The sequence below is a fragment of the Embiotoca jacksoni genome, unplaced genomic scaffold, assembly GCF_022577435.1.
Source record: "Embiotoca jacksoni isolate LCO1_2020_lvr unplaced genomic scaffold, fEmbJac1.0.p SCAF_21, whole genome shotgun sequence".
Classification (NCBI taxonomy): Eukaryota; Metazoa; Chordata; class Actinopteri; family Embiotocidae; genus Embiotoca; species Embiotoca jacksoni.
Window position 1 is genome coordinate 6,252,949 of NW_027185352.1, and position 21,660 is coordinate 6,274,608.

Here is a 21,660-nt window from a genome sequence, read left to right on the forward strand (position 1 = left end):
AATTTATTACACATCTTTTCAGGGTTGGTTTTTTTTAAGCCTCTTTTTTCACCTGTGTAAGAAAAGAAGACCGCAGAGTTTTTCTTCTTTGTTTTTTTTTTTTTTTTTTTTATTTTTTTTACCCAAAGTCATTCACTGTTTTTCTGTGCACTTTGTATTCGGTCAGTCTGCGAAAATGAGTTGACGCATGGTAAAGTTCCAGTATGTCATCGTGTTCGCGATTTCTAATGGCATCACCGGGCTCTGATTGGCTGACCGGGGCGCGAGCTGACAGCGGGGGCGTGAACGTGTCTCCGGCGCGCTATATGTACCGCGGAGCGGCTCTCCGGGATCAGGGAGAGACAAACGCTGAAGCGCGGAGAGAAGCAGCAGCAGCGAGAGCGACGCAGACCTCGGACGTTACACACACAGAGACAGACTACTACTACGATACTATACTACACTATACTATACTATACTATACTATACTATACTATACTATAACATACTGTACTATAACATACTATACTGCTGCTGCAGTGAACGGAGCGGATCCATACGGTTTATTCAAAGCAGCACAGAGGAGCGGGGAAACTTTGGAGACATGCAGTCAGTGCGCCAGCACCTGATCAGCCTGCTGTTCGTCTTCAGCAGCCTGCAGGTTCACCAGCTGACGGAGGGCTGCTCGTGCGCTCTGACGCACCCGCAGGACGCCTTCTGCAACTCCGACATAGGTGAGTAAACCGAGCACATGGAGCCTTTCACTGACGGAAACACCGATCGTTTCGTGTTCATTTACGCAGCGCGAGCAGACGTTACGATGAAAGTGCTGCCTGTCAGTCAGCGCAGCGCAGAGCAGAGACCTGCTGTCAGACACGTCACTTGGGAAAAGCTCGTTTTCTACTAAATCTCCCGTCTGAGAGTCAGTTGGGGGGTGGGGGTGGGGGGGGGGAGACGAGTAAGATATTTTGAAAGATCTGCTTATATTTTCTGCTTCTGCAATTTTCAGAATACTACTGTCGTCAGGTGTTATTTTCACTATTTCTAGGGAGATATCTTGTATTCTAACAAACTTGGGTAGTTTTTGGTCAGTAAAAGACTCTACTGATTTACACTAAGTCCCCCCCAGAGAGCCATGTATTTCATAGCCAAATCGATGAAGACTCCAGGCTGTTAGATTCAGATTGCTTCACATTCAGTCTAAATCAGTGAAGTGAAGCAGCACATCAGTAGAGCGCGTCACTTTTCTTCACTTCCACTGTCTTGATGGTTTTTTTCTCCATCTTTCTGGCTTCGTGATTCGATCGGATGATGATTACATGTTGAGGATCTCCCGCACTGAAGCCTGATAACTCCTCCTATGTGTGTTTTAGGTTTGCTTTTTATCATCACATCAAAGATTTAGCTTCTGGTCTGTTGGGAACGTTCACATCTCTCGAAAACGTACCTTTCTGTCCTTCAGGGAATGTTGTGAATTGACACCAGTTGATAATAAGTCCCATATTCAGCTTACATGTTTCAGATCTGTGTATTTATCTGCACCCTGGGGTATTTCTGTGCATGCCTGGCCTCTGGTTCAGTGGTGGAGGGGTGTGTGTGTGTGTGTGTGTGTGTGTGTGTGTGTGTGTGTGTGTGTGTGTGTGTGTGTGTGTCTCTGTGTGTGTTACATAGCAGCTTGTTTTACTGGCTTGTTGTGATTTCTCTTGACTCCTCAGAATAATTTGAACTTGGGACCTGGCTTAGCCTGGAACGCCAGTCCAACCTGGCTTCCGTTTTTGGATAACACTGGTAAAGACCAGAGGATTAAATTATCTGCCTTGTAAGGAGGGAAGGTGTTTTGGGGGCTGCCGTAGGTCTGGGGGTAACTGCAGTGTCTCAGACGGGACAGGAGGGCAGAGGTTTTTTTTGGTTATTTTGCAGGGAAGAATACGTTGACATTTAGAAAGGCAGAAGCTAATAGTGTTTCTGAGCGGAGCTCAGATTTTGTTCCAATATTATTTGACCCCAAAATGTGGAACTGTGATGACCTCCAATCCAGCAATAATCTCTCAATCCAAACCGAGCACACACACACACACACACACACACACACACACACACACACAAGCACTGCAACCATGTGTTCACCCTAATGTTGACTAACTTTTTAGTTTGTGCAGCAATGCCTCTTCACGCACGTACACATGCGCTGATGTCATCATTATTGAAAATGCACTTACTACTGGTCACCACTAGAGGCTGATAGCGATGGTAGATAATGTTACTTATTGATGCTCTAAAATCACAATGAAATTTTTTTTTAAAAAGTACTTTTTCATTTCAAACTAAATCATATTATTTTTGGAATCTTGTGCAGATATTTAAGGAATACTTTTGGGAAATACACTTATTTGTCTTGTTGCCTACTTTGACACCTTTTGTACAAATTAAAAGAGGTTTTAGAGATGTTGGCAGGTGGTTTGTTTCCCCGTGTTTCCAGTCTTTATGCTAAGTTAAGCCAACTAAGTGCTGATGGTAGCTTTCTATTTAACATAAAAACACCAGAGTGGTATCGTTCTCATCTGACTCTCAGCAAGAAAGCAAATAAGCAAATTTCTCAAAATGTCGAACTGCTCCTTTAATCCTGTCATATTGTATGAATAGATGTGCATGTAAACCCTCATTAGCCATTAACAACTTATTTTTGAACCATCCTGACGCTCTCTTCCACCCTGAGATAAAACTACATTCCTCTCCCTGACTGATTTATACATAATTATCTTCCTGTTGAGCACAGTGTGCCTTTAAAATGCCTCTTCATTTGCAGTTTCCTTTTTCCAAGATTCAGTGTGTCATAATCGCTCTACAAGCCTTTCCTTTTTCCAAAGGCTTCGCCAGACGTGCCTGTGAAAAGGAGGCTTCTTTGCCCAAATTTGGAGGATACAATCAGTGTGTCTTTGTAGGCGTAAGTCACTTCATTTAGCTCTGACGTGGGCGGTAATTGGATGGTGAATCCTCTGTAGTGTCTTAAGAGGCGAGGAAGTGCAGGCTTGGCCTAGTAAACGCTTGAGGATCCCACTTTTTAGTTTAGTTTTTTTATAAGAGGAAGCCTGTGAAATAAGATACTGGGACATTACAGAGCCCAAATGGCCACTCTTGCTCTTCGGTAACCCCCGATCACCAGGCCTGTGGGCGCCTCTTCGGCCAAGTGACCCGGTTGGAGAGAGCGAAAATGCTGCTTCCACAAACTCCCAAGCGCTGCCTTTCGCAGTCCTTCAGATCCTCAGATAGCTCATGGTGTTGGCACCCGCTGAGACTTGCCAGTGTAAAATCTGGGACTGACTTCAATGGGGGCAGTTATCAGTTGTGAGCTCGGCAAATCCCATTTTCAAGGTCCTCGGCTTAGCTCGCGGTGTGCTTTGAATGCTCGCGGTCCCTCTTACACCTCGGTGCTCAGAGAACGGTCACACAGCGGGTGTCATTGGTTAATCTGGGTCAAGTTTAGTCACACTGGATGTGCAGTTAAAGTTAGGGTTGTGACGAAACAGACTTCTTGGCTAGAATTAACACAGTTCAGACTTTGAATAGCTGCAAAAGGTCCAATTTTGCACTGGATTGCATCATTTCACAGGTAAAACGTGTACAGGACATGATAACATTTGTCTGATAGCAAATGTGATCCTTAAATCCAGCCTCATTCTTAAACTCAACCTCTTTTTCTGACCTTGAACTAAAACCTGCACTTCTGTTTTCATCACCCAACCGAGTTAAAACACGGAGAAAACCAAAAGGTATGGGTTTGAAATGCTAATACGACGAGGGAGAAACCCTTTAATTCTCACCGTCGACATCAAAGACAACAGGCCTGGATCTTCCCAATTTAAGACCCGCAATGGAGTTCAAAGCGTTTTTCTCTTGTTTTCTTGGCCCTGACCCATAATCACCCACAGTCACTCCACCGGATGAATCACAATTAGATTAAAGGGTTGGAAATTGGGTTATTGTGGTCTGTCTCTTTTTAACTTGACAAAATTTTAATTTAAATATTTCAGAGCACAAAGCAGCTCTTAGAACAGACGGCTGTAGTTTCTGGCTCTTCACTCCTTCTTTGCTGGTATGTCAGAGAGGCCAAATATGTATCGACAACCATCTGAAACCTCAGTGGGAAATCCTCCTCAGTGAGTTTGGTCATCTAAACTCTGTTCAGATCAGGTTGGACACATCCCGTCAGTTTGCCCTGCTACATACCAGAGCGCCGGGCGAAGATGTGGCGGCTGGCTTATGAAAAGACCTAGTTGGCCACTTTTAAGCAGCTGAGTTAAAGCAGCCCGTTTACGGGGAGGGGGAGGGGATGAGCAGCACTTGTTTTTTGAAAGCCCTCCCAAAATGAGATTAGTGGCCCGGCAGTAAGCTTTGACCCTGAAATTTAATATCGCCTCGTGACGACACTCGTTCCCCGAGCGCTCGGGGTGACAGGAGCAAACCTTTACCTGCTTGCACTGTAAACCGGGTTAGTTGCTGAGGATTAGCGTGATATGTGTTTATGCTCGGTTTGGGATCGGGGATCAGGCCGTCGAGAGCAACGGATCCTGGCCTGCTGAGGCTATTTTGTGATGCACGGGGGAGCCTCGTCAAACAAGTGCAGCATCTTGGGTTATGAGCGATAATTGGCCGGAGGTTTTGGGACGGCGTTCTCCTGGTACCGATACATCCTCCTCCTCCTCTTATTGACTTATGTTGCCTTTAGTAAGATCGAGCCTCCCTCTGGCAGCCACTCCCCCCCCCCCCCCCCCCCTCCTCATCTGCAGGTTAATAGGTGACCTACGATAACCTGAGCAGAGCCAGGACTCCCCCTCTGAGATTAATTATGTAAGCTTGGATCAGATATCCGAAGTTTTCATAAAAGTGAGTTAAAATGCAATGAGATGTCAAAAGGTCTCAATTTCCGTACAATCTTGGGATGTTCGTCCCCTGAGTCGGACGTATCAAATCTCCAGCCCACCCATCCCTGCTCTGATGATCCCACGGACACCCTGGGGTTCACTGCTTCCAGCAGCCGGCCAGCACAGGGCCGATGGACAATGGGCCAATACACACTCGTGAAAATTCAATGACTAATAAAACAATGATTTAATCGCCTTCAGTATTTTCATCAAAAATTGCCGAATCCATGACCTTTATTGACCCTTCAACAATAGTAACGGTCACCAGAATCAGACTCATCAGACTTTCACAAACGAGAGAAGTCAGCTAGATAATCAATGCAAAATCCGACTACAGATGTGGATTTACTTTAATGTCACTGACATTCAAACAGTTCCTCTTTCCAACAAGTCTACAAAGAAAAAAGTGAGAAGCAGCCGGTGAGGAAGTTACCAAAAGAAAGTGAGTGAGACGGATAAAGAGGTGAAAGAGGTAAATCCAAAGCAGCGATGAGGGGAGCAGAGTGCACAGATAACAGTGAGCAGCTTCAGGTGTTGCGGTTGAGCTCGTCTGTCATGGAAACTCCCTAATTTGGACACAAGGCTTCATTGTGAAGCGATACATCTTTAAGACTTTGGCTACAGCAAGTTAGAAGGTACCAATTTTAGTTTAGACAACTAGCATTTTTGAGGTCTACTAGCGTGACACTAACATTTAAATGAGCAGTTGGTTAGAGGTTCCCATCACCTGATCCAACAGCCTCTAGTGAAGATTGGATACCTCTCCATGCTGAAGAGTGGAAATATAAAAGCTGTATAATTAGTAAAAACATTACTTTTTTGGCTGAAGGCAAAGTCATTCCTGGATATTTTTTTTTGACCCTTTTCTGCATTATACTGTAGATTTGGTCCGTTTGTTTAGGGTTCAAATTTGGGATGAGCTGCTGACGTGTCAATCTTTTATCCTCACAGTATGCTGCTGTTTGTATTTGATTGATTATAAGGGATCTTAAAATCCCAGACCAAGTGATTCTGTGTACTGCAAGTTACACGGTCTCATTTTAAACCCTATTTGAAGGCTGTTTGGTTAAAACTCTGAGTAATTTTAAATGTTTCTACCAAATGAACACTGCTGCACTCGACTACGGATTTCACCAACCTGTGTGTGAACGCTTTCTGCTTCAGTGTTTTCCATCTAACCGCAGGGCTTCAGTTTCTGTGTTTATTTTTGAGCGTGGTAGTGTGTCGTCCTGACAATTCCTCTTCCTCCCACTCGCCTCCTTAAGCTTGGACAACTTTCTGCATACTAAAATCACCGTCACCCGCTTTGCGCCTCGCTGCCGGTCTCTCTCTCTCACACACACACACACAAATGAGTAACCTAATTCTTGTCATGCCTGCAGTTTGCCACATTGTACGTAGGCTGAAATAAATGTTTAACTAAATGACATGCTCACCTTAAGATTTGGAATTTGCATTCACGCCTGTGTAATCTCCTGCTTTGGGCGAGAGATGCCGAGTGAAAATTGGATTCACTTCCTATTTTTTTTTTTTTTGTCAAACCCGGGTTACCTCTGTTATCACAAAAAGCCTCCCACTCTTAAAATACTGTCAGATTCTCTGCAGAAGATGGATTCTAGTGCGCTGGTCTGTAATTCCACATGTTAGCAAAGTAAGAGAGAGAAACTCACATCTCAGTGCAGAGTGGCAGATATATTCTCGACAGTTAACTACAGAATTATTAACTTTCATGTGACCCCGCTGGTACCCTGAAATTAAAACACATTTTGGTAAACAAATTGTGATTTATAACTGGGTCGTTTATTTTTGCTTGTATTTTATATTTGTGTAGAATTGTTATGAGCAAAAATGATTTGGCAGGTGTTGAAATATGAGACATCCTGAATGGAGTGCAGCAGCGATGCACAGCAGGAGGCGAAGCGGCAACTTTCCTGAGCAAGTATTCCAAGTCATGTCGCTTGATCAACACGAGCACGCGTGTTACATGTGTTTTTGTGCCCACTGGTAGATGCAACTTGATCAGAGAGCCCAAATCAGGTTTTGTGTCCGATTTTTGTGTAAAAGAAAGAAGTCACTCGGGGGGGCCAAATCCTCTGTGTGGTGGGGAGCAACGACTGTAACGTTACAGGCGAAATACTCAAGCGTCGCGTCAAAGTTCAGGTCATTTGAATGTTACATTTGAACTCGGTGTTGACAGTCTGACTCCAGGGGACAAATTCAATGAGCACAACCCCGTGAATGTCAAACAAAATCCACGTTGTTGTGCTCCTGACCTGACAAACCTTCTGCGGTCTAGTACCGGTTGTGTTCTGCTCAAAACACCTCGCCCGGCTCATCGCTCTATTGCCATAGACTTGCTGAAACCTTTCGAGGGACTCTGTTGCTGATTTCCCGAGTTTGGCACAAATTTGAGGTTTGTTCTCTGCTCAAGTCCATGCTTAATACAAAAATACTTCACACAGATGCTGATGTTGGTTAAGCCACATTACTTAGAAAATGTACTCACAAAAGTCAATTCCCCCGGCTCAGTGGGCATCGTTGTGCTGTGCTCCGTTCGACCACAACAACAACAACAACAACAACAGTCTCTGAACTTTTTAATCGCACTTCGTATCATGAAACAAAGTCCACTAAGTGGAAATCAGAAGCACCATTTGCCTTAACTTGTGAGGGAAGCTAAGTAGCTCAGCTCGCTAGCTTACACTTTCCACATGGAGTACAAACTTAACAGCCCTTTGAGTCTTCCCCAAAGTTGGATGTGTTGCAGAGGTAAATAATTTAAATTGCTACTCAGTAATGTCTGTTGCGACATGAGCTCAACGCCTTTTATCAACAGTTGTAGGCAAAACTTTGAAGACTCAAAGGTTCGGAGTATAAGCACGTGTGCTGCCTGAATCCTGTCAAAAAACACACACCGAGCAATACGAGTAATGTCCACACGCTTCTGTGTTTCCATGTGTGTTTAAACATGTGATGACTCACGAGAATAAAAAAAAAAGAAAAGAAAAGGTGGTGTCAGCATGAGCTCCACACATCTGAATGCAGAAATTGGTGTCTGTGTGCCGTTGTAACAGATATTTACAGGTGGTACGTAGAAATAGTTGTTAAGAAGGTAGAAACGACTGGAGAAACGAGACCTTTATCTACACAATACGTCCACAGTTTGCAGTTGAACCGAGGTGATGCGAGATCGCATGATGAATCTGGGTTAAATAAACACTCGTAATGTCGACTTTTTGACGTGAGCAGGCAGCCCTGCCGTTGTACATAAATATAACTGCTGAATGCGGAGGAGGCCAAGAGGTCACCGCAGGGGAATGACACAAATCCTCTGTCTCCGGAGCAGCTGAGGCCCTTCACACATTCCTCTGGGTGATGGCACCGTCGCCGGCCAATTAGTGGCTGCCGTCCAACAAGAGGGGTCCTTTCTGGATGTACTTCAGTTGAATCAGCTGACCTGAGGCCCTTCAAACGCGAACATTTGTTTCTCCCGGGGGTTTGGTTTTGAGGTCAGGGCAGAGAAGGAAACTAGGCTTTGGGGTGACGCTCGAAAATAACGACAGCAGCGTATTTAACCGAGGCAGAAGTATCCCGTTCTGTCCGCACATTCCTGCGTAATTGCGCCCCGGTTTGGCTGTAATTGCAGCGGCAGACGTCTGTCAAACAGCTTTTGGGTACATTTAGCAGAGGTCGATCACGTAATGGCGCTCTTGAGTTCATAATAAAAGAGTTGACAGATTAATGGTTGAAATGTTCTTGCAGGTCAGAAAGTGGAGAGCAGACATGGGGGTCTGTATGGTAATCTTAAAGGAATGAAACAACCCACGTTTGCTTGCTTGTGTGATTTGATTATTTTCGGTGAAGCTGTCAGTGGAAGTCAGTGAGTGACAGTACAATGCTGGCAGGCGGCAAAAATCAACTGTGAGCGCTGCTAAGGCAGCAGAGTGCCGCTTCGCATGCAGTGTGAAAGCGTTTGCATTTTTCATTTTTGGTTGAGCTGCTTTTACAGCAGATGGTTGAAGATGAAAATCGGCAGTGACAATGAGGCTTTTTGTGAACATATTTTTGTAAAAATGAATGTAAATGTGAATCTAGATATTGAATATAAATGAATGAAAGGTAAAACATATATATACACACACACACGCTTCGAGAAACAGCATAAACTCTGATTTATGACCAAATATTTGCAACATTAATGACATACCCATCAGCCTCAGCTTTACTTCGTTTGTTAGAGCTCATTAGCATGGTAGCATCGTCATAGTAGGTAAGTATGTCCACATGCTCAGGTTAGCATTTAGCTCAGAGCACCATGGTGCATAATATCAGCCTGACTACTCCAAGTAGGGTGCAACGACTGGAATCAATCCACAATGGAGCGTAGCCAGACCCTTATATTGACCTGGTAATACCAGGCTACCTCAGTGCAACTTCACAGAGCAGCTAAGCGCAGCTGTAGAACTGTTTAGCTGGATCTCCTTGTCCCGTTGGTCATAATTGAGAATAAGAAAATATATTGTGGATTGTGTGATGATCAGTATTCTGTATTGCTGTTGATAAGCTGCTGGATGGCCATCTGTCTTTAACTAGTTCATAGTGGCTCAAAATACAATTTTTGAGGTTATTTATAACTCTCAGTTCAAGTCGGGAACCACATGTCCAAAATAAATTTGTGGTCACCGCTTTTGGGTGGCCACGCTGCAACTGCTTCCTGTTTGAGTCATATTTTTACGCCCAATTTCCCTCTGCCGCGAAGTAGGACAGCTAGACAAATACAGACCTAACAGAAGATGCCACATGCCTCATTTCTTTCTCCAGTTGAAAAGATTGAAAGGCCACTCGTTTTTTTTTTCCCTTCTGGGGAATGTGAGCCCTCGAAGAATGTGGGAAGGAAATTCCACTGGGAGAAGATAACAAACATGGCCAGTGTTAGTTGTGTCTTCGGCCGCTCGGCTTCGGGCAGCAGGTGAACTTCACAGAGGGTTGAACGCTCATGCGGGGCCCGCAGCTCCGGTTGGGCTCCCTAACCGGCAGCTCAAATGATCACTCATTTCTATACTGCCTGTCCTCGGCCTTTCACAATGAGCCCTCTTACTCCAACACGAGTGAAAGCAAACAAATCAAAGTCGCCACCGAGCATTTTTACCTCGCCGATGTTTACATGAAGGTCCTGCACACAGATACGATCTTTTTCAAGCCCTGATCCCAATATAGACAGAAGCCTGTTTAAACCAGGAGACACTCCCTTGTGGTGTTTTTTTTTTTTTTTTTTTTTTTTTTTTTTAATCAGCAAAAATCATGTTTTTCTTATGGTGGTCTGAAATGGCTGAAAGAGCGCATGTGACGGTTCTGATAGAGTAGATATATGCAGTCATCCAAGAATCTGAGTAACAAATCAGTGTGCTTTAATAAAACCTCTTATTTTTTTCCACCAAATTTTTGCACCAAAGTCCCTTTCGTGCTTTTCCCCTTCGGCCCTCCCGGGCAAACAATGCAGCAATGCAGAAAATCGGATAAACGGATTAACTGTGTGGCCAACCTGGTTCTGAAATGGCATTTATCAGGGGTTTGCTGCGGGGCTCCTCCCGGCCGAGGCGGCGTTGTACTTGATGGATTGGAAAGGAAAGATTAAACTTGTGTACTAAAAGGAATGTGACTCTCTCCTTTCTTCGCAGTGATTCGAGCTAAAGTGGTTGGCAAGAAGCTGCTGAGAGACGGACCCTTTGGAACGATGCGCTACACGGTCAAGCAGATGAAGGTGAGAGTCCTCTGCTGAAGTGCTGCCGGGCAAGACACTGAATCTCTTTCAGCTTTCAAGGAATGACTCAAGACACTTAACCATAAAGTTAGAGCCGGTATGGTTAGCTCAGCTTAGCATGAGCACAGAGAACAGAAGACCGAACAGCTGGGCTGGGTCTGATCAGAGTTAGAGAACCCCCACCTCATGAGTCAACACGTTTTACAAACAAGACGGGGCTTAATTGTGTCCTATGCAGATTTATATCCTTTCCTGTGCACACACAGGAGCCGTTGCCCTCTGATTTCAGTCTTCATGATGAGCTAAGCTTCAGTGAACTAGAAGCACAGGGAAGCCTTCCAACACCACATGACACAACAACACAACACAACTTCTCCTCGGGCGAAGAAACAACGTGTTAATTATGGAACCAGGCAAGCAGTTTCCACCTGCTTCAAGTATTCAGCTAAGCTAAGCTAATCGCCCCCAGCTTTGAATTTAGCACACGATCGTCAATATATCTAACATCTGTCAGAGTCAATAAGGGTATTTTCCGAAATGCATTCACCATTATTCAGCTCGCGTGGAGGGAAAGGATGAATAATGCCGCTGAAATGGTTTGGAAATGGAAATGATATCGAGTAATGACGTTAAAAGTTAAATTAATGTCAAGTTTTTCCATGTTTTTAAAGTTTGTGCTCCGGAAATTCACAACGTCCATCAACAATGAGGTCTATTTAACAAACACGGGATGGGTCGAACCAGGTCATGTGATCGTCACTGTACAATAGAAAAAAACTTGATAACATTATTGGAGGAATGAACAAACAGCAACATATTAGGGTAATCGGCTCATTTTTCAAAGACTTGAGCCTTTTTTATTACTATTATTGCCTCTTATATTAATAGGTTATCTTTGTAAATATATATATTTTTTAATTCTTCTGTTAAAGACCGATCTTTGGTCTCCTTTTTAAATGCACGGGCAGATATGACTGCTGATATCTGCCTGATCATAAACTATATGTTGCAGGGACTCCCTAGTCACAATGCTGTCTCTCCGCCCCCTCAGCTGCTGCGTAGTAGCTGCAGAGCAGTTCGGGATACGTAGCCTGAAAGCCCGTTCTTCACTTCCTCTATATTCTTACATAACGCTGCATATTTCTGACAGATGCTGACATCGGCCTGCTGCTCAGACAGGAGCCAGGCCGGAGGATTAGTGGGCTTACGGGCATTACAGCTCAACCAAACTCCTCGCTCCGAGTGTAAACATTTCAACAGTCATGCATCAGTACAATCCCAGCCGGTAACAAAAACATTAAGTGGCCTCTTGTTGGTGAAGCATAGCTATCATCGCTGTAAGGATTATCTTTAGGAATTAGATGTGACCTTTGCACCTCTTGGACTTTTATTTTATTTTATTTTTTTTATAGCTGTTTTACAGTCTGCTGGTTTATACTGCAAACAGGGGTTTTCCTGAAAGAATACCGTTCCCTCCAAATTTCAACAAATCCCATGAGACCAACGCCTTTGGCTTTTCTAAAGCTCCACAGTTTCTGGCTTAAGTACCAGTTTGTTCTGCTTTTCTGGGAGCGAAGCGTCTAAACAGGGATTTCCTGTTGTTCCCAGACAAATAAATTACACAGGGAGAAAAAAACAAAAACAACAGTTCTCAGGGCAAACACTGACTTCAGGCGCTGCATACCTGAGCTGAATGGAAGGAGCTGTGGTCTACGGTTCAGCAGTGACGCTGGCCAAACGGCATCAAAGCCGAAGCACATTACACAACGTGTTGTCTGTGATTTAGTTATGGGCAGAACCTAATACCCCGCCGTACTCCCACCCTCCACCCAAACACACACACACACACACACTCTCCATCCCCCCAACCCGACACATTCCTTGAGAAATGTCATCTGATAAAACCAGAACACTGTTTCCATGTTTCATTATTTATGTGTGGACGTTGAGTCAGAGATGTGGTGACAGGGTCACGGCTACAACACCGTTATATTTTCTTTCAGGTCTTAACTCCGTCTTGTATTCTCATGTGTTACAGATGTACAAAGGATTTGAGAAAGTCCAGCACGTGCAGCACATTTACACAGACGCCTCCGAGAGTTTGTGCGGCGTCAAGTTCGACATCAACAAGTACCAGTACCTGATCACAGGTGAGCGGTTTGACTTTGTTTTCATGCCGATTTTTGCAGGCTTAAGTCTTACTCGGCACGTAAATAGTTTTATACCAGTCGAGTCTGACGTTTACTGAACTCTGCTGTGATTGTCACTTGCGGCCACATTGGCCAGTGGTTCCCCTACCGTTGTCCTGGGAGGGGGGGGCCGCCCCGCCAACAGGACCTCCCGCACCCCCCCTGAAAGAAACAAAATACAAATGTACTCATAGAACTGCAGTTGCATCCAGTAACTACTATCCCATCCCGCCCTGCCATGGCTGTCTGCCTTGGGGAAACACTGCACAGGATTATAAAAAAAAACAGCCACCATAGGCTATTGGTAACATTAGACCGAGTAAGGCTGTGGAAGCCAAAAACCCATGAATGTTATAAATTACAAATTACAATAGTGACACAACACGACTCTCAAAACAAAATCCATTTCCACCAAAAAGACCCTGGAAACATTTTAGTTTGCCAACAAAAGCACTCAGAGTCCAGCTAACAGCGATCCAAGTTTGTTTGGCCGAAGGCAACCCTCCTCCTCCTCACTCCCCTCCCTCCTAAAGGACTTCTTCATTTGTCCTGTGACACAAACTTTCCCACTATCAACTGTATAAGCCACCATTTGCCACTGTGCGAGGAGGCAAAGCAGGGGGCCTTTTTAAAATTGTGCACACTCATTTCCCTCCAGCTTCTCAGGCCAGAAACGGCACTTTTCTCTCCCTCACAACTTGTAATTAACAGCCGGCAGGAAGCGACTGGCATTTTCCAGCAGAAGCATTTTATGAGTTGCTATTTCCAACAGAGGTGCAGTTTACTTTGGACCCGGCAGTGCTCGGTGTATATAACTGTCGCTAAGTCCCGACCTGTAAATACTGTAACTGCGCCGCGCAGTGCAAGCCAACGAGCCGGCGTTGCCAGGCAGCGGTAGCTATGTTTACCCAGCCCGGGTGCGAGTGACATCACCGATGTCTTTTGCTGCTCTCAGGGCGTCTATAATAAGTCCTGCCTATGATCAGGACTGCATTATGAGCAATTTAAACGCACCAGGGACTGCATGAATTGCCTTTGATCAGGCCTCGAGTGCTCCGGCCCTGATTAGTATTTTAGGAGCATGTCACACACTCAACACCATGTAATAAGCCCGCCAGTGACTCCAGTAATCCCAGTGCGGGGGGATGCAGGCCGGGCGGGAGGTTCGGGACGGGGGTTGAAGAAGCACATATTTGTGAGCTGTCAAATTCCAAAGTGGTGACAACACCGTGAAGGAGACATGTGGTGACAAATCGTGATGTTCCTGAGCACTCACAGGCCGCCGGGCTGCACCTGTCTCAGAGTCCGTAAGCTGCAAACGGTCCAACGCTAAAAATAGATGTCTGCTGACCTTTGGATATTCAGAAATAGGGGTGTTGGTTTAATATGGGTTTACTGTATGAGATTGTCTTACCATAGACAAACAAGTGGGACTGCTTGAGTGGTGTGTTTACAGTATCCTGTGTTACACGGGGAGGATAATGAAATTAGGCAAATAATGAAATACCGTGTGTGTGTACTCATGGCCTGATTCTCTGGTGTGGCTCTTCACGGATCAAACGAGTAAAGACGCTGTCTTGCAAAGTACGATCAAGTCACTGCCAGTGAGATTAGAATTACTGGAGTTGCCGGCTTCCTTGAGGCCAGTATATACATTTTTTGTGGATGCAGTTTGTGCCGTGTTCGTAATGTAGGTCTGGTTTGTTGGTCAAAACCTCAAAATTATGTTTACTATCACGTACGTTTGGCGAAAAGCACCAAATCCTCACATCAGAGAAGGTAGACACACCAAACGTTTGGTATTTCTGCAAAATATATGATTATTCAATTTCTCTAAACCCCGTCGAAACACGCTTACCTCATAGGCTCCGCTTTAAACTATTCAGTTACGATTTTGGCGGCTGCAAAATTTTGAGCACCACAACTCTTGATGAATAGCTCCTGTTACTACAATTCGAATGATTTATTTGATCCCAATTCAAATTAGCATAGGGCGAAGCTGAAAGTTGCCAGCTTGGCCAGCAAAGTCGCTGGTGCTCATACTCGGATCACAAGTCAGATCAGACATATCAAAGCATGCGAGGTATGCATTCATCCTGCCAGCACGGTATTTCACACCAGACACCAGATATGAAAACTCTGAAACACAGAGATTTATGTGGCAGTGATAGATTTAATCAGCTTTGTGCGATTGAACGTAATAAATATTATGTCTACTAAATTAGAAAACACGTTTTTTTTTTTTTAGTGTTTCATCTTCATCCTCTTCACATTTAGTTTAAGAAAACAATCTCATTCGGTGCTACTGCCAGCAGCTGTTAAGTCAGTAATATGACTGTAAGACAGTAATATGTTTCTGCAAAGCCAGCATGTCCTTTTTTTTTTTTTTTTTTTTTTAAAGCTATTTATCAAGAGTTGTGATGCTCAAAATAATTAAGCTACCATTTTACAGCCGCCACCATCGTAACTGAATAGTTTAAAGCGGAGCCTATGAGGTAGGCGCGTTTCGACAGGGTTCAGAGAATTGAATAATCATATATTTTGCAGAAATACCAAACGTTTGGTGTGTCTGCCTTCTCTGATGTGAGGATTTGGTGCTTTTCACCAAACGTACGTGATCGTAAACATAATTTTGAGGTTCGGACCAACAAACCAGACCTACATTACGAACACGGCACAAACTGCATCCACAAAAAATGATTCTGAATGGAGCATCAAAACCAAAGGAAAAGGTTTGCAACCTTACCTAGTTCAGTCTGGGCTGAGAATGTTTTTCTTACAGTCTCTTAAGACAGAAGAAATCGACAGAATTTTCAAGTGGCACTTCGAAAAAATGTCTTTCTAAAAGCAAATCTAGCTCATGGATTCAACTGGTGACCTATCCTTTTCACTCTTTGATTCTGCAGGTCGAGTGTACGATGGCAAGGTGTACACGGGGCTGTGCAACTTCAACGAGCGGTGGGAGCGCCTCTCGCTGGCCCAGAAGAAAGGCATCAACCATCGCTACCAGCTGGGCTGCAACTGCAGGGTGAGTGAGAGCAGACAACCTCTGGCCAAAAAGGACAAGAGGGATGAGGGAAGAGGAGGCAGGAGGAGGACCAAGAGAATGAAGAGCTAGAGCTTACTGCTCCTCCATGTTGAGAAAACGGCTGGTCGAACACTTATGTAAAGTCCAGCTGATTATTAATGATTACAGAAGGAAGGAAATACTTGACGGTGCCACTGTGTGTGAAGGGTCAAATCAATTCAGACTCATTATTTCTACTATTACACTCCTCAAAGCAACAAATAGAGGTATTATTTTTATTACGATTGAATTATGAGCTCAGTTTTAGAGGCTCATTTCCACTAATATACATCATGAATGTTCAGCGGAGATAGAAATGGAGAAAAAAAAAACAAGTTTTATTACCATCACTGGGAATTATTAAGTAACATGTCTGGAATGGGCTCAAGTCTTCATTCCCAGTTTCATGTGACTCAAACTTGTAGCTTGCCGCTGTGCAGCTGCTGACCCGCCTCATAAACGTCCTACTGTACAGCAGTGTCCCGGACATCTGCTAACACCATCGGCCCCTATCGGTATAAGTGGATTAGCAGAGAGACCTATTTGTTCCGAATGCGGGCCAGAGCCTGTAAACTGTGTTCGTGGCAGCGGCCCAGAGGCATCCAGAGAAGGCCATAGATCACCCCGAGGCTTCAGAGTGAGAGTCCGTAAGCGCAAGCAGGAGTAAACATCATCACACTTTGTGAACGCGCCCTGCCGTCCTCCGCATTCCTTCGCAAATGATGATTTACGGCGTTGGAAAGCAGGAAGCGTGTCGTACCGGTTAGAAAATTAATCTCCGCAGATCATTACAACCACTCCAACCAGGAAGTTATGTCGAACTGTGGAGGACGGACTCTCCAGGCCTGAATAACAAAAACAGCCCCCAAAAAATAGGAAGTGTGCCCTCTAATGTGCTAGTTGAATTTGCTGGCGCATTGAAATCCAGATAAGTGCAGCTCTCTTCGCAGCTGATGACTCAGTTTTGTTGTCACTAAACGCAGCGTTTCCGTTCATCACCTCTCCGAGTAGTCATGCGAGTCTTCCTGTCAGTTCAAGCTGGATATTCACCCGTGAAGCTGCTTTTTGTGCGAGCACCTGCAGTAGTGACGCACGAGAGTAAAACCTAATTGAATCCTTGAAAAACTGCAAAATCCTCTGCTTCAGGAAGACTGCTGAAGTTCAATTAACATTTCACAGCTCAAAGCATACAGCTGCTGGGGAACGCTCACTGGTTTTGTGCTTAGTTATTTAAAAAGCTGCTTCCTTTTTTTTTTTTTTACACCTGATCAATTAATCTGCCGAAAAGCAAAGATGACATTTCACATTTGAGATGTTTTCACCAAGCGCATGTTCCCACTTTGCTACTTCAGTCAGATCATGGTATAGTCACTTCCTTCCAAACACTTTTCTCTTGTACACATTTCATTTCTTTTCACACGATAATGGTTCATTAAGCTGATTCTACTTTGGCCTGCGCTCAGACTTCAGTGCTGTCGACTCACTGTTGCTGCCAAGTGCATTACGCTTCATCAAGATAAGACCAGTAAATTGCTAAACAGCACTAAAGGAATGTCTTAAGTTTTGAATTGAATGCCTATTTGCTTTCTTGCTGAGATTTAGAGAAGAAAATTGACACTACTTTCACATCTGTAAGCTAAATATGAAGCAAGAGCCAACAGGCTGTAAGCAGAGGGCTCGCTTTCTTTCCATAGTATTAAAAAAACAACTAGCTTACCAATTAATCATTTAAACAAACCAGAAAACTAACTAGTCAGAGGTGCAGTAGGTGGATTTTTTTTTTTTGAAACTACTGTTACTATTTTTGCTCCATTTGTAATCGTTATGCCAGCTGAGCTAATTATCTGCTGGCTGTAGCTACATATTTAGTGAACTTTCCATCTGACACTCACCAAGGAAGCCAGTATTTCACAGAAGTCAATCTATTCCTGAAGTTATTACTGTATCATTCACATTAGTTTTATTTATTTTTTTATCTTTATTTTTTTCCATCACATCAGAAAAACTTGAGGAAAACGTGAATAAAAACAGTGAGTCTACGCTCGTTCTTGCCCGGGCACCGTTTTGTTTCCTGCTTCATCTTTAGTTTCACTCTGTCTCTGTAGATTAAGCCCTGCCACTACCTGCCCTGCTTCGTGACCTCAAAGAACGAATGCCTATGGACGGACATGCTGTCGCACTTCGGCTATCCCGGCTACCAGTCCCGGCACTACGCCTGCATTCAACAGAAGGAGGGCTACTGCAGCTGGTACCGAGGCATGACCACCCGCGATAAAACCACCATCAACACCACCGACCCCTGAACCCAAACGCACCCCGCCCGAAACCCGCCGCCGCCGCCTCGACTCCGTCCCGACCCTGATCGCTTTTAGAGTATTACAGGACTCTTCAAGCTCACTGAGCTGGGTGACCACCCCCTTTAAAGGGGCAAACAAACAGAAAAGAGCAAATTCATTACAGTGCCTGTTCGTAGCACTTCTGATAGAAATCAATACCTTCTTCGTTTTGTACAGATCGCCCTGTAACTACAATGTTTTCCCCACGCTACAATCAAACAGTTCCCTGCACCGAGCTGACGTGTAAGACTTTGATCAACCTCTGCTGAGATCGCCACAATTAAAGAAGTAATTAAGTTCAACTGGCCTTAATTAGCAACCTGCAGTTAGCCTACTGCTAACCTAGTGTCACGGTCTTTTATACACTGAGGCGGTTCATCCTTAAAAAACAAAAAACAAATCAAGGAGTCTCAAAACTGAAAGCATTTAAGTATCGGACGAAATTCAATCAGTGAAAAACAACACAACACAATGTAAATTGAAGATAAAAAGCTGTTGCATTGCGTCAATAATCTTTTCAAGGCCGATTCAGTACCAATATGTGAGCTATGATCTCTGAAAATTGCACCTTTTATTCGGCTTCAAAAACTGTCTAGAAATGATATCGTTCCACAGTGAAGTATACATCGATTGTGTTCACAGCTTTGACTGTAACGTGTCTTTATGATGGTAGTATCTCACTTCCCTGAATGTTTGTAGTGTAAGTTGCATCACAAGCTGCACCCTTTCTGTTGTGCACTGATGAATATCAGAGAAAATGCTCAAAGCGATGCAGTGCCAAAGCAGGGAGGAGCTCCTTTCTTGCAGAGAAAGTTATTTTATTTTTTGCTGTATATAACATAAGCTACAGAAATGAACTGTCAACTCAGCTGAAACCTCTGTGATGCATTTATTTATGTTATTTGGATTACACAGTAACCGTGTATTATATGAGCAAAAAGGAGAAAAAAAATATATAATAAGAGGCCAAAACTACATTGTGAAAACCACCGCAGCATGTTAAACCATCCAGGATGAAGGACAAGCATCTGCAAGTTAAATATTATGGTACTTTATTTTTTTCTTTTGCTTGGTCATAGTTTTCCCCACTGGTACTCTTCACCACTCCAATAAAAGTATAGTAATAAGCAGAGGTTTCAGAGAATGAGATATTTTGTAAGTGTATATTCAATCTTTTGTATTTAACTATTTGAAATGGACATTATGTATATAAATATATATATACGTATATATATATTTATATATATAAATATATATGAATATGAATATATATGAATATGAATATATATATATATATATATATATATATATATATATATGTATGTATAAATGAAAGTAACAATATTGTCACTAAATTCATTCTTTTTCACCTGTTCCCATCTGGGATTTTTCTTTCCCTTCAGTTCATTCCATTAACAGACACAGATCGGCCTCAGAGGGAGGAACAGCCACTTCGTCACGATGCTAAAAGAGCACTAAATGTTGCTTCCACAGAGTTTGTTTTAAAAAAAATAGTTCAACATTTTGGGAAACACGCCTTTTTGCTTTCTTATTTTTAGAGCAAGAAGATTGACACCAGTCTCATGTCTGTACGCTACATATGAAGGAACAGGCAACAGACAGGAAGCAGCTATCCTGGTTTTACTCGACTGTAATGAAGTACAATAGGAAAAAAAAAAAAAAAAGTTCTTTCTTTAATTTGTACAAATTCTAAAGTGTAAAAACTACATGTTGAAATATTACAGAGAGTTATGTTCACGACTATTTCTTAGCCCGGCGCCGTGGCTATCTGAAGTCATGTCATTTTTACACTTTGGTTTTGAAAGGATTTAAAAAAATAGTGTTAATCAATAAGCTTTTCAGGCTCCTTTCAGGTTCAGTACGATTTTTTTTTTTTTTTTTCCACCGTTGGTCAGAACTAAGCTAGTTGTTGCGCCCGATTTCATACAATGCTAAATTAAGATAACCAGCTGCTAGCTTTAGTTTCATATTTAATGGACAGATATAAAAGTGGTGTCAGTAATCTTATCTAACTCTTGGATAAAAAAAAAAAAAAGTGAAAAAGTGTCTTTTCATCTAATCACTTAAATTCCAAGATAATGCAAACTCGTAAAAACTGCATTTGGACCATCTTTTATCCATCTGCTAACGTCACATCAAATTTAAAGCTAAACATCTAAATAATCTGATGGAAATGATCGTAAAATAATCTGATCCCGTTATCTGCATCCAGGATTAAGTACTAGGCTTCAAGAAAATATCCCTCCATCCATCCATTATCTATACCCGCTTAATATCCCTCCATCAATCTTAATTTTTTTCATTTGCTTTTTGATTGAACTTCTGATTTGAAGTCCTGACAATAAAAACAGCTAAAAAGAAAAGCTGATTTTCAATACTTTTATGCTTTTACAAATCTCTTTTCTGTCTTCATACGAGGCTCTTCCTCCAGCTGTGGCGTTTCTGTGTCATTATTTCTGTGGTTCATGTTTGTGTAAATATACTGTCCGCTTAACACAGAAACACTCGGTCAAGTTTGATCCTTCAAATAAAAAGAAGAAAAAAAAATCCAATCAAGGAAGCTGTGTACCGTCTGTGTGTAAACACTGATTTCTGAATTGTGGGGGTGTTTCCTTGTACGGGGTTATAGAAATGTTTGACTTAATTTCTGTGTTTTATATTTTTATAATAAAGATTTAATGAAAACCGGACCACGGCAGGTATTGGATCTCTTTTTGTGTGTGTGTGTGTGTGTGTGTGAGAGTGTATTTTCTTTGCTCTCCGTACGGTTTGAAAGAAGAAGAAGAAGAATATCTGCGAGGCACTCACCATCTGCGTGTGGTTGGGATAGAAGGTTTGTTCATTCAGGGGGAATTTCTCCGGGCCGAGGGAGTGGTAGAGCTTAATCATCTGCGAAAACTGCAAGCACAAATAAACAAGACAGTCGAACGTCATTATTGAAGCGGGAGAGGTTAGATGGAAGCTTTTAGAAGCTGCTCCTGTGTTCGCTGCATGACATTTAGACGCAGAGGATGCTTCATTTGTTTGACCCTTTTAGACGCTTATAAAATGCGGCCCGGTACAGTCAGACAAAACTCTGACCGCGTGGCCTTGAACGCCTGTTTTTCCACAAGGATGAATCCATTTGTGAATCCTTACCACTCAAAAGTAATCTTTTCTAGGAGTTATTAAATCTCGAGGTGTTGTGATTTCCGTTCTCGTGGACCTACTTCTTACCTGCGTCACCTCAGTTTATGGATTTAAACGTGTTGCTTGCAGCGGTGGGTCAACACAAATGTGAGGTTAGCGTGACGCTGAAGCTGCTTGTATTTTCTGCCACACCACCTCCTTTATAACGGGTGCTCTTCTCTGTATGGTTGTAGAAAATCGCAGCTGTAAAAACGAG

At 43.2% G+C, this 21,660-nt stretch overlaps 2 protein-coding genes across 2 annotated transcripts in view; one reads left to right on the plus strand and one right to left on the minus strand.

Moving 5' to 3' along the window:
* The window catches only part of syn3 (synapsin III), a 112,346-nt gene that overhangs the window by 43,528 nt on the left and 47,158 nt on the right, over positions 1 to 21,660 (minus strand). Inside the window, exon 6 of the mRNA XM_069156593.1 lies at positions 21,084 to 21,173. Within this exon, the coding sequence (XP_069012694.1) occupies positions 21,084 to 21,173 (90 nt within the window). The remainder of the gene's footprint in view (positions 1 to 21,083; positions 21,174 to 21,660) is intronic.
* LOC138202533 (metalloproteinase inhibitor 3) lies at positions 314 to 20,965 on the plus strand. The gene is made up of 5 exons (XM_069156594.1): positions 314 to 713; positions 10,580 to 10,662; positions 12,701 to 12,812; positions 15,758 to 15,879; positions 18,024 to 20,965. The coding sequence occupies exons 1-5, from the start codon at positions 584 to 586 to the stop codon at positions 18,219 to 18,221; spliced, it is 645 nt and encodes a 214-aa protein (XP_069012695.1). The 5' UTR covers positions 314 to 583; the 3' UTR covers positions 18,222 to 20,965.

Coding starts and splice junctions, on each gene's coding strand:
- LOC138202533 (XM_069156594.1), top strand. CDS start 584: ATGCAGTCAGTGCGCCAGCACCTGATCAGCCTGCTGTTCGTCTTCAGC. Junction 714..10,579: donor CTTCTGCAACTCCGACATAG/GTGAGTAAACCG, acceptor CTTTCTTCGCAG/TGATTCGAGCTAAAGTGGTT. Junction 12,813..15,757: donor GTACCAGTACCTGATCACAG/GTGAGCGGTTTG, acceptor TTGATTCTGCAG/GTCGAGTGTACGATGGCAAG.